At 42.1% G+C, this 16,963-nt stretch overlaps 1 protein-coding gene across 5 annotated transcripts; it reads left to right on the forward strand.

Moving 5' to 3' along the window:
* The first annotated feature begins 195 nt into the window (after positions 1-195).
* On the forward strand, positions 196-15,623 carry zgc:77486 (zf-A20 domain-containing protein). 5 transcript variants are annotated; one of them, XR_005051833.1, is made up of 7 exons: positions 5,422-5,626; positions 5,820-5,934; positions 6,142-6,260; positions 6,448-6,552; positions 8,501-8,664; positions 14,348-14,393; positions 14,803-15,623. XR_005051833.1 is itself a non-coding variant. In XM_036978097.1 (6 exons), exons 2-6 carry the CDS (start codon positions 5,467-5,469, stop codon positions 8,647-8,649), a joined length of 648 nt encoding a protein of 215 aa, XP_036833992.1. In that variant the 5' UTR covers positions 196-349; positions 5,422-5,466; the 3' UTR covers positions 8,650-8,854. The 5 variants fall into 5 exon arrangements, 4 of the variants coding, with proteins under 4 accessions (XP_036833992.1, XP_036833993.1, XP_036833991.1 ...); XM_036978097.1 differs by lacking the exons at positions 14,348-14,393; positions 14,803-15,623 and adding an exon at positions 196-349 and having other exon boundaries at positions 8,501-8,854; XM_036978098.1 differs by lacking the exons at positions 14,348-14,393; positions 14,803-15,623 and adding an exon at positions 196-349 and having other exon boundaries at positions 5,422-5,617; positions 8,501-8,854.
* Positions 15,624-16,963: the final 1,340 nt, after the last annotated feature.

Genomic DNA, 16,963 nt, shown 5'->3' on the forward strand with positions numbered 1-16,963 from the left:
GTTATTCCTATAACTCAAACATGTTTCCAAGAACCTGTAACTTATTATAACCCTGTTGTCAATGCTGATATTGACACCAATGTTCAATGTCACAAGACTCATTAACAAGCATTTTGGATATAAGAAAGGGCCATTCCTTTATATATATTTTTTTGTGTGAAATCTCTATTTTATGTGATTTCGGGGGCCATTTATGTGAGGGAAAATAACGCTTAGAATGACGTCATGGTCGTTGTCTCGAATGTCGGGAGCTAGCGCTTGTTAAGAGGCCGCGCGCACAAAAAGGAAGGATTTATTACTACATTCTGGAGAGCAAGGTCGTCGGCATCTGCAGCACTTCGTATTTCAGGTACTGCTTTGCCGTCGTAAAAAATTGGAAGGTTTCGTTAATGTAAACCGATTCGATGCATTCTCCGACTAGCTTAGAGCTTCATGATAGCTAGCCAGCTAACGCAACGTTCGAAAGTCGTGTTATATTTTAAAGGTAATCTGTCTAATTAATTCCAGACATTACCCAGGTAAGCTAGGACAAATTACTTCGCTTGTCATTGTTTTCAATCAGCTAACGTTAGCAGGTCTCTAGGGCAGGCTAAAGTTATGTAGGCCGAAGTCCTTATGAGCTGAGAGGAAGGAATTGTTTTGAACGTAACCCGAACTGCGTTAATGAGTCAGCTGTAGTTACTAATTGAGCTAGCTAGTTAATTTTACTAGCCAGAGCTATTTGTATTGTCAGTTTATGGCAAGTCTAGCTAGCTAACTAGTTGGCAAGATAATGCAGACATCTTGTGTTTTCAATTTTGCTTGTCCAGACCTAGTTATGGACCGCTCAACTCCGTTCTATGGAGGAAGTGTTGTTTTGATAACTGGTCGCCGGAAGTCACCATTAGTCGATCCTTGTAAAAATTTCAATTCTGAAGACCCTTACCTATACCAATGTTTGTTCTGTAGAACTGGAGTCCTTCCGCGGTGTGCTGAAATTCATACTTTTAATAAACGTAGCGAATACAACCACCGACTTTTTCCTCATGTTTTGTTCATACAATGTAAACATATTCAATTTGCACATTCCAGTATGGAACGTTGTTTGGGTCTTTGAGTGTCAAAGATACACGTTAAATAACACCGTTTAGTTGTAGAATGTTGTAGAGAGTTAGCTTTAGCTTGGTACCTAGCTAGCACCAATACAACCAGCCTGAAAACAATGACCAGTAGAAACTGCAGTCATCATTATTCTTAACAATGGTTTAGGAATCCTTGTAAGTATTAGCCTGGTAGCCACTTGTTTTTCGCTTACTGAAATTAATTTTACTTAATGAAAATAAATAGCTAGCCAGCTACTAAACCGTGTTGCCCAAAGCTAACCTTATAAGCAGCCAGTTAGCTTCATGGGGCTCGACCAGACTGGGTTAATGTTTGTGAAGGTAGCGACAATAAGGATTTAGGCACCATAGTGGAATATGCGGTCTTGCTTCAAAATAAAAATATATATTTGAAAGTGAAGGATAGAATTGGTTGACTCATGCCATATTTAGAATAATGTTAAACAAGGTTGGAATGTGAGTCAATGAAATGGGGTATCGGTCTACTCGGTGACACCAACAGAACACAACTGTGAAGAGTATATGCAAATATAAGCGCTACAACACTAATCGCCTCCCCAGTCAGCCTATTGTGTGTCCACATTCATATTGCACTGTACAGCTTTACCTAAGGATTGGGTATCCGTCTACTCAATAACCAGTGTATTCCCCCCCCCCCCCCCCCCCCCTGTCCTCAGTTATCAGACTCCAAAACATCCACACAGTATTGTTTTTCCTTTGGAATAGTGTTCAATACATATAGGTTGACAGTAAATGTGGCTCATTTCAGTTGTTTGAGTCCCACAATAAGGGCTACGACGCTGATGTTTTCTGGGTGTCACGGAGTAGACCGATACCCCATATCATTGATCCACAATCCATGGGTAAGGTTGTACAGTGAAATAAGTATACCCCCAATGCAATTCTAGTCTAATACATCCAGCATGATTTGTCAAATTAACAAATTGTTTTATTTTGTGTAACATTCCAACCTCGTTTAGCATGATCTATTCAGTTATGGCATAGTTCTAGTATTCATTCGCATCACTGTCAATGACACTTATTTTGAAGGCTAACCTTCAAAGTCCATTTGTGGCTAATCCTTATTGTGGCTAGCTTCACATAGAATGGTCTGACCACCATTAAGAACTGTCTTATACATTATGGTTATTTTAGATGACACCTAGCTATATAGTTAGCTAGCTAACAATAGTTACTGAAACAGATTGTCGTTTTTTGGAAAGAACATCGTTTGCATCCATGAGCTAGCTAGCTTTTTTTTTATGACCAGCACTGTAGGTGCCGGAGACAACTTTACCAGCATCACAGCAATGAATCGTTGTGACATATGAAACTTGAGTGGTATTGTAATCAATGTGTAATATCTATGTCAAAAATCTATGAACTTGTTAAATTATGTGTATTCAGGTCCTGATTGGTCAACAAGCTTGTGACCAGTCAAATAGTGTTAATTGACATGTCAAATAGTCTTAATTGATGCATATCTTTTTGGACACGCAAAGACACAAATGAGGAAACCGTTGGTTGTATTCGATACAAGATGAAGAGGGGTATTGCGATATGTACAGTGCATTCGGAAAGTATTCAGACCCCTTCCCCTTTTCCACATTTTTTTACGTTACATCCTTGTTCTCAAATTGAGGAACATTTTAATTTCATCTACACACTATCACATAATGACGAAGCGAAAACAGGTTAATTTTTTGAAAATGTCTTAAATACAAAAAAAACATACACTGCTCAAAAAAATAACATCCTAGATCTGAATGAATGAAATATTCTTATTAAATACTTTTTTCTTTACATAGTTGAATGTGCTGACAACAAAATCACACACAAATTATCAATGGAAATCAAATTTATCAACCCATGGAGGTCTGGATTTGGAGTCACACTCTAAATGGAAAACCACACTACAGGCTGATCCAACTTTGATGTAATGTCCTTAAAATAAGTAAAAATGAGGCTCAGTAGTGCGTGTGGTCTCCACGTGCCTGTGTGACCTCCCTACAACGCCTGTGCATGCTCCTGATGAGGTGGCGGATGGTCTCCTGAGGGATCTCCTCCCAGACCTGGACTAAAGCATCCATGATGTCCCAGATGTGCTCAATTGGATTCAGGTCTGGGGAACGGGCGGCCCAGTCCATAGCATCAATGCCTTCCTCTTGCAGGAACTGCTGACACACTCCAGCCACATGAGGTCTAGCATTGTCTTGCATTAGGAGGAACCCAGGGCCAACCGCACCAGCATATGGTCTCACAAGGGGTCTGAGGCACTCATCTCGGTACCGAATGGCAGTCAGGCTACCTCTGGCGAGCACATGGAGGGCTGTGCGGCCCCCCCAAAGAAATGCCACCCCACACCATGACTGACCCACCGCCAAACCGGTCATGCTGGAGGATGTTGCAGGCAGCAGAACGTTCTCCACGGCGTCTCCAGACTCTGTCATGTGCTCAGTGTGAACCTGCTTTCATCTGTGAAGAGCGCAGGGTGCCAGTGGCGAATTTGCCAATCTTGTTGTTCTCTGGCAAATGCCAAACATTCTGCACGGTGTTGGGCTATAAGCCCAACCCCCTCCTGTGGACGTTGGGCCCTCATACCACCCTCATGGAGTCTGTTTCTGACCGTTTGAGCAGACACATGCACATTTGTGGCCTGCTGGAGGTAATTTAGCAGGGCTCTGGCAGTGCTCCTCCTTGCACAAATGCGGAGGTAGCGGTCCTGCTGCTGGGTTGTTGCCCTCCTACGACCTCTTCCACGTCTCCTGATGTACTGGCCTGTCTCCTGGTAGCGCCTCCATGCTCTGGACACTATGCTGACAGACACAGCAAACCTTCTTGCCACACCTCGCATTGATGTGCCATCCTGGATGAGCTGCACTACCTGAGCCACTTGTGTGGGTTGTAGACTCCGTCTCATGATACCACTAGAGTGAAAGCACCGCCAGCATTCAAAAGTGACCAAAACATCAGCCAGGAAGCATAGGAACTGAGAAGTGGTCTGTGGTCACCACCTGCAGAACCCCTCCTTTATTGGGGGTGTCTTGCTAATTGCCTATTTCCACCTGTTGTCTATTCCATTTGCACAACAGCATGTGACATTTATTGTCAATCAGTGTTGCTTCCTAAGTGGACAGTTTGATTTTACAGAAGTGTGATTGACTTGGAGTTACATTGTGTTGTTTAAGTGTTCCCTTTATTTTTTTGAGCAGTGTATTTACATAAGTATTCAGACCCTTCACTATGAGACTTGATATTGAGCTCAGGTGCATCTGTTTTTTTTTAATCATCCTTGAGATGTTTCTACAACATGATTGGAGTCTGTGGTAAATTCAATTGATTGGATATGATTTGGAAAGGCTGTCTATATAAGGTCCCACAGTTAACGGTGCATGCCAGAGCAAAAACCAAGCCATGAGGTCGAAGGAATTGTCCGTAGAGCACCGAGACAGGATTGTGTTGGGGCACAGATCTGGGGAAGGATACCAAAATATTTCTGCAGCATTGAAGGTCCCCAAGAACACCATGGCCTCCATCATTCTTAAATGGAAGAAGTTTGGAACCACCAGGACTCTTCCTAGGGCTGGCCAAACTGAGCAATCAGTGGCAGCATCATGCTGTGGGGATGTCAGTGGCAGGGACTGGGAGACTAGTCAGGATCAAGGGGAAAGATGAACAGAGCAAAGTACAGAGAGATCCTTGATGGAAACCTGCTCAGGACCTCAGACTGGGGGCGAAGGTTCACCTTCCAACAGGACAACGACCCTAAGCACAAAGCCAGACCAAGCAGGAGTGGCATTGGGACAAGTCTCAACGACCTTGGGGGGGTTATACATTTGCAAAAAAAATTAAAAGCCTGTTTTTGCTTTGTCATTATGGGGTATTGTGTGTAGATAAGAAAAACAATTTATTCAATTTTAGAATAAGGCTGTAACGTCAAAGTGGAAAAAGTTAAAGGTTCTGAATTCTTTCCAAATGCACTGTAGCTACTGGGTTTCCAACTGTCAATGATATCAGACCACTCAAGTGAAGTGAATAAGTTGATTTTGTGTTTTCAAAGTTAATGTATGTTATGGGTGTCAAATTCTAAACCTAATTTAACAGAATAAGTACAGCCTCTGGATTGGGTAGCCTCCCTGCTAGTAACAAGAAACGGTATTTGTATTGTATCTAACAAATTGATCACTCATATACTAAACCATTTATCAATCATTCTTAGCAGAACCGCTCCCCTGTTGGTCTCCAAGCTCCTTTAGCCTGTTAAGAATGTTAATGTACACAAATGGCCACTATTTTGACTAACTCTTCAACCTCATTTCAGGAATATCCTGTCCCCCCCCCCTCTCCCCTCCCTTTTTCAGAGAGCATGGCTCAGGAGACCAATCAGACGCAAGTGCCAATGCTTTGCACTATGGGCTGTGGTTTCTATGGTAATCCCCGCACCAACGGCATGTGCTCAGTCTGCTACAAGGAACACCTGCAGAGACAACAGGGCGTGGGCCGTTCCAGCCCCCCAGGTGAGAAAGGTAGGGAGAGGGACACAAAATGGGGGGGCTGGAGAAGGAGGTAGCAATCGCTACTAAAACCTTGGCATTATAAAGCAATAGTGATTTATCCGTTTGTGAAACTTTTTTTTTTTTTTCTTCATTGAAGCCATGATTCAACATAAGTAAAAGGTCAGTCATAGTCACAATCAACGAACATGTGGTTTGTCTACAGGCTCGGTTGCTTCATCGCCAGTGGGGTCCCTGGGAGCAGCTGGTGTGTCGGTGAAGCGCCAGACAGCGGAACCCAGCGCGGAAGGGGTCACTCTGCCCGAGGAAAGGACATCCAGGTATGCTGCCAGAGAATCAGCTTGTCTCTGCAAACAAACACAGACTGCTAAATGGAAGCCATTCAATTGACAGTAAGCTGTTGCTCAAGAGGCTTTGGTTTATCATCGTGTTTTGGAGTTCCCTAGTCTTCCTCCTGAGCTTAATATTAGATTATGGTTTCAGTTGATCAACTCATTATTGGTCTGAGTGTGTATGTGTGTCTTTAGTCCCAGCTCCCCCAGCCCAGTAACCCAGCAAATGACAGCCATGAGTATCTCCCAGGATACTGGAGCCACTGACTCAGACCAGGCTAATGGGGAAGAGGAGGGGACATCCAAAAACACAGGTTAGAACAACTGGGGGGGGGGGGGCTCAATACTTTCTTGGTTTCCAAACTGTTTCCCATGTCTATATCATCAGTAACATTATGTGGCATGCCTCCTGCCTTGTCTTGTAATACATAACTACACTGCAGCAACAGTCCTATATGGGTATCTTTGTTTGAAGTTCAGTCAGATGTTGTATTTTAACAGAGCCAGTGGGTGAGGCAGCCCAGACCTTGTCTGATGGTGATCAGACCCCTGACAAAAATAAGAAGAACCGATGCTTCACTTGCCGGAAGAAAGTGGGCCTCACGGGTAAGACTGAAGAGGGTTTTAAGCCAGGTGGACACTACACGTTTTTAGTCAGATCTACAGGCTCCTGATCGGCTACTGACACATTTTTCCAAATTGGAGTAAAACTTAGAGCTGCAGCCTGTAAAAGTGTAAGCACATACTTGATTTGCGTTTGATTGCTGTAATAGGCTCCCGGGTACCTGCGTGTTCCCAATAATTTAACATGTTGAATATATTCTACCTCAAATCGACTATTGTTTCCAAGTGTGAACAATGCTCAGAGCAGATGCGAGACATTTCTCACCACCAGCCAATAGCAGCTACTCGGGACAATAAATTGTTCTCTTCACCTACATTACAAGTTCATCTCTAACCATATTTCGTCCAACCTTTTTATGCAAGTAAAGTACATGTCGGATAAAAATAATGCTATGACAGCCCTGATGGAAACGGAACATTTTTCGCCAAACTTTGCAAATGTCAAAACAAAATACGCTGCCAGGGGCGTGCTAGAACTCTTAAAAAAAAAAAAATATATATATATATATATATATTATTACGTTAATGAAAGTTGGTGCCCAAATATAGCCTAAACCTATTGTTTGATAATTTGACAATGTACAGTACCATTCAAAAGTTTGGACATACTTAAACCCTGGAATGAGTTTCTTTATATTTACTATTTTCTACATTGTAGAATAATAGAGAAGACATCAACTATGAAATAACACATATGGAATCAAGTATCAAAATATATTTTGAGATTCTTCGAAGTAGCCACCATTTGCCTTGATGATAACTTTGCACACTCTTGGCATTCTCTCAACCAGCTTCATGAGGTAGTTAGCTGGAATGCATTAACAGTTGTGCCTTGTTAATTTGTATAATATTTTTCTTTAATGTGTTTGAGCCAATCCGTTGTGTTGAGACATGGTAGGGGTGGTATACAGAAGATGGCCCTATTTGGTAAAAGACCAAGTAATGGCAAGAACAGCTCAAATAAGCAAGGAGAAACGACAGTCCATCATTACTTTAAGACTTGAAGGCCAGCTAGTCCGGAACATTTCAATAACTTTTAAAGTTTCTTCATGTGCAGTTGCAAAAACCATAAAGGGTTATGATGAAATTGGCTCTCATGAGGCCCGCCACAGCAAAGGAAGACCCAAAGTTACCTCTGCTGCAACGGTTAAGTTCATTAGCATTAACTGCACCTCAGATTGCAGCCCAAATAAATGCTTAACAGAGAAAAGCAGCCAACAAATGCTCAGCATATGTGGGAACTCCTTCAAGACTGTTGGAAAAGCATTCTTCATGAAGCTGGTTGAGATAATGCCAGGAGTGCAAAGCTGTCAAGGCAAAGGGTAGTTACTTTGAAGAATCTAAAATGGAAAACATTATTTTGATCTGTTAAAAAAAAAAAAAACTACATGATTGTATGTGTTATTTCATAGTTTTGATGTCTTCACTATTTTACAATGTAGAAAATGGTAAATTGAGAATAACCCTTGAATGAGTAGGTGTGTCTAAACCTTTGATTGGTACTGTATTTCCACACTGAGGTTTGAATAATACTGTGAAAATTGTTATAATGCCCTTTTTAGTGTAAGAGCTGATTGAAAAGACCGCCTGAAGTTTCAGCCTGTTTTGGTGGGAGTGAGTTTTGGCCTTCCATGTTGACATCCTCATGTGGTGAATTAGTCAATAGACCAATAAAGAATTCCAAACCGCTCTACCAGTAACAGCTCATGTTCAGTTTTCCCCTTTCTACTCAAACAGGCAGTTAACCCACTGTTCCTAGGCCGTCATTGAAAATAAGAATTTGTTCTTAACTGACTTGCCTGGTTAAATAAAGGTAAAATAAAAAAAATAAAACCACTCCCAGAGAGTCCTAGCAAAATACTTGCTTGAGAAATTGCTCTTTTCTAAGAAGCCATTTTAATTTAACTTTGTCTATCTCCTCACTCACTAGGCTTCGCTTGTCGCTGTGGTAACCTGTTCTGCGCCATTCACCGCTACTCTGACAAACATGACTGTCCTTACGACTATCGAGGTGCTGCCGCAGCACGCATACGCAAGGAGAACCCTATCGTGGTGGCTGAGAAGATCCAGAAGCTATGAGGACTGAGTAGAAAGGTCTGATGTGCAAATTGTGGAACAATTGCGGCATGGAATAATACCAGATAAAATTGTTTCATGGTAGGATAAGGTGGGTGGGGTGGCGGTGTCACAGCCCCTGCCCAGCCACTTCCTTTAACATCTCCCTCTCTCTCCTAGGGTGACCGCTTGAGTGTGAATGCCTGTGGTGAGATGGTCTGTGTGTGTGCAGTAGGGTTTGGTGGGCATTAGAAGTCTACTGTGGGGAAGGAAGACATTTCATTTTTAACCTTTTTATTGTTTCTTAACTTGGGGGGGGACTTGAGTTAGTTTTTATATTACCCCCGTGTGGTGGTTAAAATGAGCCAGAAGTAACATGTTGAAGAGCATGCTACATCTCCGATAAGGACATCAGGGGGTCAAGTTAAGATCCATGCTAGGAGTTTCTGTGTATCAGCAATATCTTTTGAGGGCTAGAGATTAATTTACTCCCAGAGAAAAACCCTTGTCCAGTTTCTGACAAATGGGCCTTTTTGTTGTAACTTTTCTTTCCCTTCTAACCCTTAGATGAATAGTTCACAACATGGCAACATTTTTTCAAGAAATGTTCTTTGACTTACTGATATTGGGTGCATGAAAGAGCCTCGATATGAGTGATTGAGATTGTTTTTATGAGTGTATGACATCAGATCTATATTAATATATTGTCCTTAGTTTTTTTGAATATAGATTTTTTTTAAAAATATAATTTGGTTGGTTTGTACTGGAGGATTGGCAGTATGTCAGAAAATCACTTGTTTTGTACTGAACCTCTCAATGATATTTTAGCATTTCCATCTGATTTATGTAACCATTTAAAAAAATCAACTTCTGATATGTGATGGAGTAGAGTCCTGTTAATATGTTCAGATTAGGACGGTGCAGAAAATTCTATTTATTATGGAATCAAAGCACAACAATTAAAGTTAACTGCAGAGCATAAGGCATTGAATGTGCAAGTTAACTTACTCAGTTGTTTTCTTCAGCATCCGGGTCTTTATACACTGCTCAAAAAAATAAAGGGAACACTAAAATAACACATCCTAGATCTGAATGAATGAAATATTCTTATTAAATACTTTTTTCTTTACATAGTTGAATGTGCTGACAACAAAATCAAAAATTCAAAAACAAAAATTATCAATGGAAATCAAATGTATCAACCCATGGAGGTCTGGATTTGGAGTCACACTCAAAATTAAAGTGGAAAACCACACTACAGGCTGATCCAACTTTGATGTAATGTCCTTAAAACAAGTCAAAATAAGGCTCAGTAGTGTGTGTGTGGCCTCCACGTGCCTGTATGACCTCCCTACAACGCCTGGGCATGCTCCTGATGAGGTGGCGGATGGTCTCCTGAGGGATCTCCTCCCAGACCTGGACTAAAGCATCCGCCAACTCCTGGACAGTCTGTGGTGCAACTTGGTGGATGGAGCGAGACATGATGTCCCTAGCATTGTCTTGCATTAGGAGGAACCCAGGGCCAACCGCACCAGCATATGGTCTCACAAGGGGTCTGAGGATCTCATCTTGGTACTTAATGGCAGTCAGGCTACCTCTGGCGAGCACATGGAGGGCTGTGCGGCCCACCAAAGAAATGCCGCCCCACACCATGACTGACCCACTGCCAAACCGGTCATGCTGGAGGATGTTGCAGGCAGCAGAACGTTCTCCACGGCGTCTCCAGACTCTGTCACGTCTGTCACATGTGCTCATTGTGAACCTGCTTTCATCTGTGAAGAGCACAGGGCGCCAGTGGCGAATTTGCCAATCTTGGTGTTCTCTGGCAAATGCCAAACGTCCTGTACGGTGTTGGGCTGTAAGCACTACCCCCTCCTGTGGACGTCGGGACCTCATATCACCCTCATGGAGTCTGTTTCTGACCGTTTGAGCAGACACATGCACATTTGTGGCCTGCTGGAGGTCATTTAGCAGGGCTCTGGCAGTGCTCCTCCTGCTCCTCCTTGCACAAAGGCGGAGGTAGCGGTCCTGCTGCTGGGTTGTTGCCCTCCTACGGCCTCCTCCATGTCTCCTGATGTACTGGCCTGTCTCCTGGTAGCGCCTCCATGTTCTGGACACTACGCTGACAGATACAGCAAACCTTCTTGCCACAGCTCGCATTGTTGTGCCATCCTGGATGAGCTGCACTACCTGAGCCACTTGTGTGGGTTGTAGACTCCATCTCATGCTACCACTAGAGTGAAAGCACCGCCAGCATTCAAAAGTGACCAAAACATCAGCCAGGAAGCATAGGAACGGAGAAGTGGTCTGTGGTCCCCACCTGCAGAACCACTCCTTTATTGGGGGTGTCTTGCTAATTGCCTGTAATTTCCACCTGTTGTCTATTCCATTTGCACAACAGCATGTGAAATTTATTGTCAGTGTTGCTTCCTAAGTGGACAGTTTGATTTCACAGAAGAGTGATTGACTTGGAGTTACATTGTGTTGTTTAAGTGTTCCCTTTATTTTTTTTGAGGAGTGTAGTTTAGCTTGATCTCTCTCTCTCTGCAGGTTTGCTACTGAGAATAAAGCATGTTCTGCCAGTCCAGGCAGGACATAATGTAGTGTTCTCCTTGAACGCCCTCTTCTGTTCCATAAAGCCAACAGTGAACCACCTTGTTCCCTAACCACCAGCAGACCACTGATATATGCTGAATGATAACAGAACTGGTTGGCAATTAGTCCAAGAATTTGTATATGTGTGTGTAGTAATGTTTTCATAACTACCCTAAAGAAAACTGCCGTGGCACTGCTTTCTTTTCCTTGTATTTTCTTTCACCCACAGGTAATTCCTGTGTCTTTGAACAGGGGGTGGAATTTAGTCATAGGTCTAAAATCACTCTGGATGACATTTATTCAAAAGTGTCATTCTAGGTTGCTTTCCTGTTCCTCCTGACTGCCCACATTCGGTGAATCTATAGACAGACAAACACAACCCGTAGTACCAGTAATTTGGACATGTCTCAATCCTCGGCCAAGGGCCTTCGTGTCCCTGTGGTTGTTTTCAGGATTGGTCACACTAGTTTGGTTCCAAATAATTAGTGGCAGTTTTGCATTTTTAGGTGAATCAAACGTTTCAGAGCGAATGTCATTGAAAAAGAGTTGTGTGGAAAAAAGCAGATACTGAAAAACATCACGTGTGACACCTGGCAAAACAACGAGGCCCTTTTGAGAGAAAGTCTGAATTGAATGAGCTCTCTTATATGAACAGGAAAACATCGGGACTTGACGCCAGGCACCACAGGTTGAAATTACATTTTTGCATCTACTGATTGAGATTTGTTGGTATTTTTGGTCCATTTATTATTTGTATTTTCACAAAGTAAACCATTTCAAACTTGCTGAAAACTTATAATTTCTTTAGTTTGTTATACTACTGTCATCAAAATTGTTATTAATTTTAACCACTAAAATGAACACGCATCATTCATTTCTAAGCCCATTTCATAAGAGATTTACAAACTGGACTTTCAAGGGCTGTTCAATGGGTTTAAATAGACTTTTGGTGTTTGGTAGTCTTCAGTGTATTTGCCTTTAACTGTCATTTCCCAAAAGTCACTTTTCCCACACGCCAACAAATTTCTCAGCTTCAGAAGCATCTGCATTCACCAAATGTTTTGTGGTTATCCTTAGATACATTACATGACCAAAGATATGTGGGTACCTGCTCTGCGAATATCTCATTCCAAAATCATGTGCATTAATATGGAGTTGGTCCCCTCTTTGCTGCAATAACAGCCTCCACTCGTCTGGGAAGGCTTTCCACTAGATGTTGGAACATTGCTGCAGGGACTTGCTACCATTGTGAGGTCAGACACTGATGTTGGGCGATTAGGCCTGGCCCGCAGTTGGCATTCCAATTCATCCCAAAGGTGTTGGATGGGGTTGAGGTCAGGGCTCTTTGCAGTGAAGTTCTTCCACCCTGATCTTGACAAACCATTTCTGTATGGACCTCGCATTGTGCACAGGGGCATTGTCATGCAGAAACAGGAAAGGGTCTTCCCCAAACTGTTGCCACAAAGTTGGAAGCACAGAATTGTCTAGAATATAATTGTATGCTGTAGCATTAATTTCCCTTCACTGGGAAACATGAAAAACAGCCCCAGACAATTATTAATCCACCAACCATTCCTGTTGGCACTATACACTGGGGCAAGTAGTGTTCTCCTGGCATCTGTCAAACTTAGATTCGTCCATCGGACAGCCAGATGGTGAAGCATGATTCATCACGCCAGAGAACGCGCTTCCAATGGCGGCGAGCTTTACACCACTCTGGCCGACGCTTGGGATTGCACATGGTGATCTTAGGCTTGTGTTTGGTTGCTCGCCCATGGAAACCCATTTCATGAAGCTCCCGACTAACAGTTGTGCTGAAGTTGCTTCCAGAGGCAGTTTAGAATTCAGTATTGAGTTTCGCAACCGAGGACAGACGATTTTTATGAGCTTCAGCACTTGGCGGTCCTGTTCTGTGAGCTTGTGTGGCCTACCACTTCACGGCTGAGCAGTTGTTGCTCCTAGACATTTCCACTTCACAATGACAGCACTTACAGTTGACCAGGGCAGAAATTTGACGAGGGGTGCCACGTTGAAAGTCACCGAGCTCTTCAGTACGGATTGTTTGTCTATGGAGATTGCATGGCTATGTGCTTGATTTTATACGCCTGTCTGCAACAGGTGTGGCTGAAATAGCCGAATCCACTAATTTGAAGTGGTGTCCACATACTTTTGTGTAAATATAGTGCATATTCTCCAGACATGCCCAGAGGGAATTGTTTATATGCTGTCGTAAAAAAAACAAAAATCTAGTTAACATTTTAATTTGGAAGAATGTTCCAAAAATACATTTATCTACATGTCTTTATTTTACAGATAGAAAGATGGATAAAGTATTTATCCACAATCTTCTCTGGCCAAGTCCGGTCGTGGGTATCTTTAACAAAAATATTTATTCGGACTTTGTCCATTGTCCAGAAAAATGTATTTGTCTTATGCAAATATGAGCATATTTAATCATCTCACCTTTTTTTGCATATATATTTATATATATAATTTTTTTACTCAGACGAAAATGTAATAAAACAATTTTGTGTGTGTCTACATCCGACTGGTAAAAGGTGATTTGTGATATGATTGAGAGAGAAAAATCCCTATTGGGATGTGGTGCCTGGTCTGGATTTAGATGGACCTGTGATTGGAGCATTAGCCTGGGTTGTGTTGCCAGTTAAAGAACGGCTTAGTGAAGGAAAGGTCTAAAATGGCTCAGTCTTGGCATGCAAACACCAAGGTTGCCTGTTGCTGAGCCAAGCCAGGAGCTCAAAGCCCCTGTGGCAAGAGATGAGTCCTCTTGGTTCTCATTTGGAATTTAGGCACTTGGATCTTTAGGTTCCCACTATATAAAGTATCTGAGTGGAGATGGTGCAGTGCCTGTGATACCATGTAAGAAGGGCACGCGTATGATGGACTAGACTCCTGTCTGTGAGAAAAAGATATATACTTTGCTGTAGGTTTTATTCCCTATTGTGATGTTACTGTTTTAAGGGCATGCAGTAAACTGGCTTTAAAGTGGGCAGAGATGTGGCACCGGGGTTACCTGATGAGTATACCCTGTTTTAGGCCAAGGGAACAGAGTTGGTTTGTCCTTCAGTTTGGCTGATTTTGTCTTCTTTGCAATTATGTTTCGCAGGTTGATAGTTACCTTGACTACTCGAACTACCCCAGCATTTAAAAAGGTGAGCAATTTGAATGTTACCAACAGGGTTATCAAGCTATTTTTTATCAATGGAATTGACCAAACAAGATTTCTTTAAAATAAACCTGTATTTATATAGGCAAGCCAGTTAAGAACAAATTCTCATTTACAATGATGGCCAAACCCAGATGACACTGGGCTAATTGTGCGCCGCCCTATGGGACTCCCAATCATGGCCGGTTGTGATATAGTCTGGAATGGAACCAGGGTGTCTAGTGATGCCTCTAGCACTGAGATGCAGTGCCTTAGATGTGCTGCGCCACTTAGGAGCCCCTGTTGGATCATTGCAATTGTATGTAAATGAATCAACTTAACCAGCTCAGAATCAGCGCTTGATGTTATGAAAACATCCACTACAATTTCAATCTGTTATACTTTAACCTCTACAGGATCGGTGTCTCCCCGTTGGGAAATGTCCTTGTTACTTATGCTCAAGACAGACATTTCTTATATGGACAGAGAGCTTCAATTCTTGTTAATCTAACTGCACTGTCCAACTTATCAGTAGCTATTACAGTGAAAAAAGACCATGCTATTGTTTGAGGAGAGTGCAAAACAAAACTTATCACAGCAACTGATTTGATACATTCACCTCTGAAGGTAAATAATGTACTTACATTCAGTAATCTTCCTCTTTGTCATCCTGAGGGTCCCAAAGAGAAAATAGCTTAGTTTTGTTTGCTCAAAACAATTTTTATATTAAAATGTAGGAACTGGGTTCTACAGTTTGAACCCTAAAGTGTTTCCATTCAAATGGTATCAAGAATATGCATATCCTTGCTTCAGGTCCTGAGCTACCCAAATCTAACTGCCTGTATGTCATTTTAGGCTAAAGGGTCCGACCCTTTTAACAATGTCATTAAGCTTGTTTGTAGCACAACATAATCATTGTCTGCATTTTGAGGCCATTACTACAAAGCATTTGATCCATGATGATGAGTGACCAAATCTGGCAATATTTCTCTGTCACTGCAGAACTGATTTATTATAACTGACAGTGAAGTACTTTACTCATTTCACTGATGTATGAGAAATGATAGCGTGGACAATAATTGTGTTCCAGAATGTTCAAAGTAGTAGATCTGTCCTGCAGGAAATTGCAGAAGTGCAGTCAAGTCCTTTGGCTCAGAAACACCACCAGATATTTTTTGTTTTTAAAATGTAGGACTGTATGAGTAAGTATAAAAAATAAAAGTTTATTTTAAATTGACACCTGACTTTTGTATTTATTTGTACAACTGAGGTTAAGCAGTACAAATCTGGTAAAGCAGAGGCAGCCCTGGGATGCCAAAAGCAATTTTCCCGCATGGGTTCAGACTTTCCTCTCGAGACAGGTTAATCCTATAAAAAGTCAAACATTACATCACTACCTCCCAATGTACTGCAGTACATTCAATGGACAACACTTAATACAGTAACCTATTGTTTTACAGCTGTACCTTAACTTTTTTCTGCTGTGTTTCTCTGACTCAGCCAAATGCTTAGATGTAAGGTCTCCAGCTGCGTGGTTCTGGCACCGGTTCTGACTGACATGTTCTTATAAATTGATCTGTGGATACCGTACATCGGAATGGCTTGAATTGAGCGACAGCCCTGGTTCTCACAGAAAGTTTTTTTTTTTTCTGAGCCTGTGTGATGTAGGACGTTAGACCTAAAACCACTTCATGCTGGGATGTCCCTCCTACCACTCAATTCGCTCTTCCGACTGTCCATAAACTCCTGGCTGAACCCTACATCACAGGCAAATCATATGCCTGCAATCCTTATATCGTAGTGGTTTGATCATGGTAGCACATTCAGAGATCGATTTTATAGTCATTAACCTAAACTAGATTATATTTTAAACAAAACACTTTCCGTTTGTCATATATGAACAAGGTTAATGAGTGGTGCAGCGGTCTAAGGCACTAAATCTCAGTGCTAGAGGTGTCACTAAAGACACCCTGGTTCGAATCCAGGCTGTATCGCAACCGGTCGTGATTGGGAGTCCCATAGGGCGATGCACAATTGGCCCAGCGGTTTCCCGGTTTGGCCGGTGTAGGCCATCATTGTAAATAAGAATTTGTTCGTAACCGACTTGCCTAGTTAAATAAAGGTTAAATGAGATGAAAGGTGAGTTCAGGAACATATGCCATGTTTTTCTTGTGTGGGCCTCCCCTCTCTCTACGTACTCACTTGGTCCTGTCTGCTCCCCTCTCTTCCTTGCTGTCTGAAGTTCTGCTTTCCTGGATCTCCTACATTATTACAGAGATGGCATACTATCTGCAGTAGCAATATGGAGTATTCTGAACTGACCAACACACACACTTTGAACAACAGGCATCATTTTTAGCTAAATTGAGCTAAAGGTTAAATCCGGGATAATTTCCCCTATTCCTTAATTATAAGCAGTTCTCTCAATCTTAAACTTGATTAACATTCAACTGTCTTACCCGCCACATATTTTGTCTCCAATGTTTATTGAAAACATACATTTGCACAATGACCACTTGTATTTGAAACATTGTTCGTTTTTGGTTAGCTATCTAGCGAATTTTAGCAATAGTGGCA

The sequence above is a fragment of the Oncorhynchus mykiss genome, chromosome 5, assembly GCF_013265735.2.
Source record: "Oncorhynchus mykiss isolate Arlee chromosome 5, USDA_OmykA_1.1, whole genome shotgun sequence".
In the NCBI taxonomy this organism is placed as follows: Eukaryota; Metazoa; Chordata; class Actinopteri; order Salmoniformes; family Salmonidae; genus Oncorhynchus; species Oncorhynchus mykiss.

What these genes read in the sequence shown, in the direction of transcription:
- zgc:77486 (XM_036978097.1), top strand. Translation starts at nt 5,467, where the DNA reads ATGGCTCAGGAGACCAATCAGACGCAAGTGCCAATGCTTTGCACTATG. An exon ending in GGGGACATCCAAAAACACAG is followed by an intron (nt 6,261 to 6,447) that starts GTTAGAACAACT and finishes GTATTTTAACAG; the next exon opens with AGCCAGTGGGTGAGGCAGCC. An exon ending in GAAGAAAGTGGGCCTCACGG is followed by an intron (nt 6,553 to 8,500) that starts GTAAGACTGAAG and finishes CTCACTCACTAG; the next exon opens with GCTTCGCTTGTCGCTGTGGT.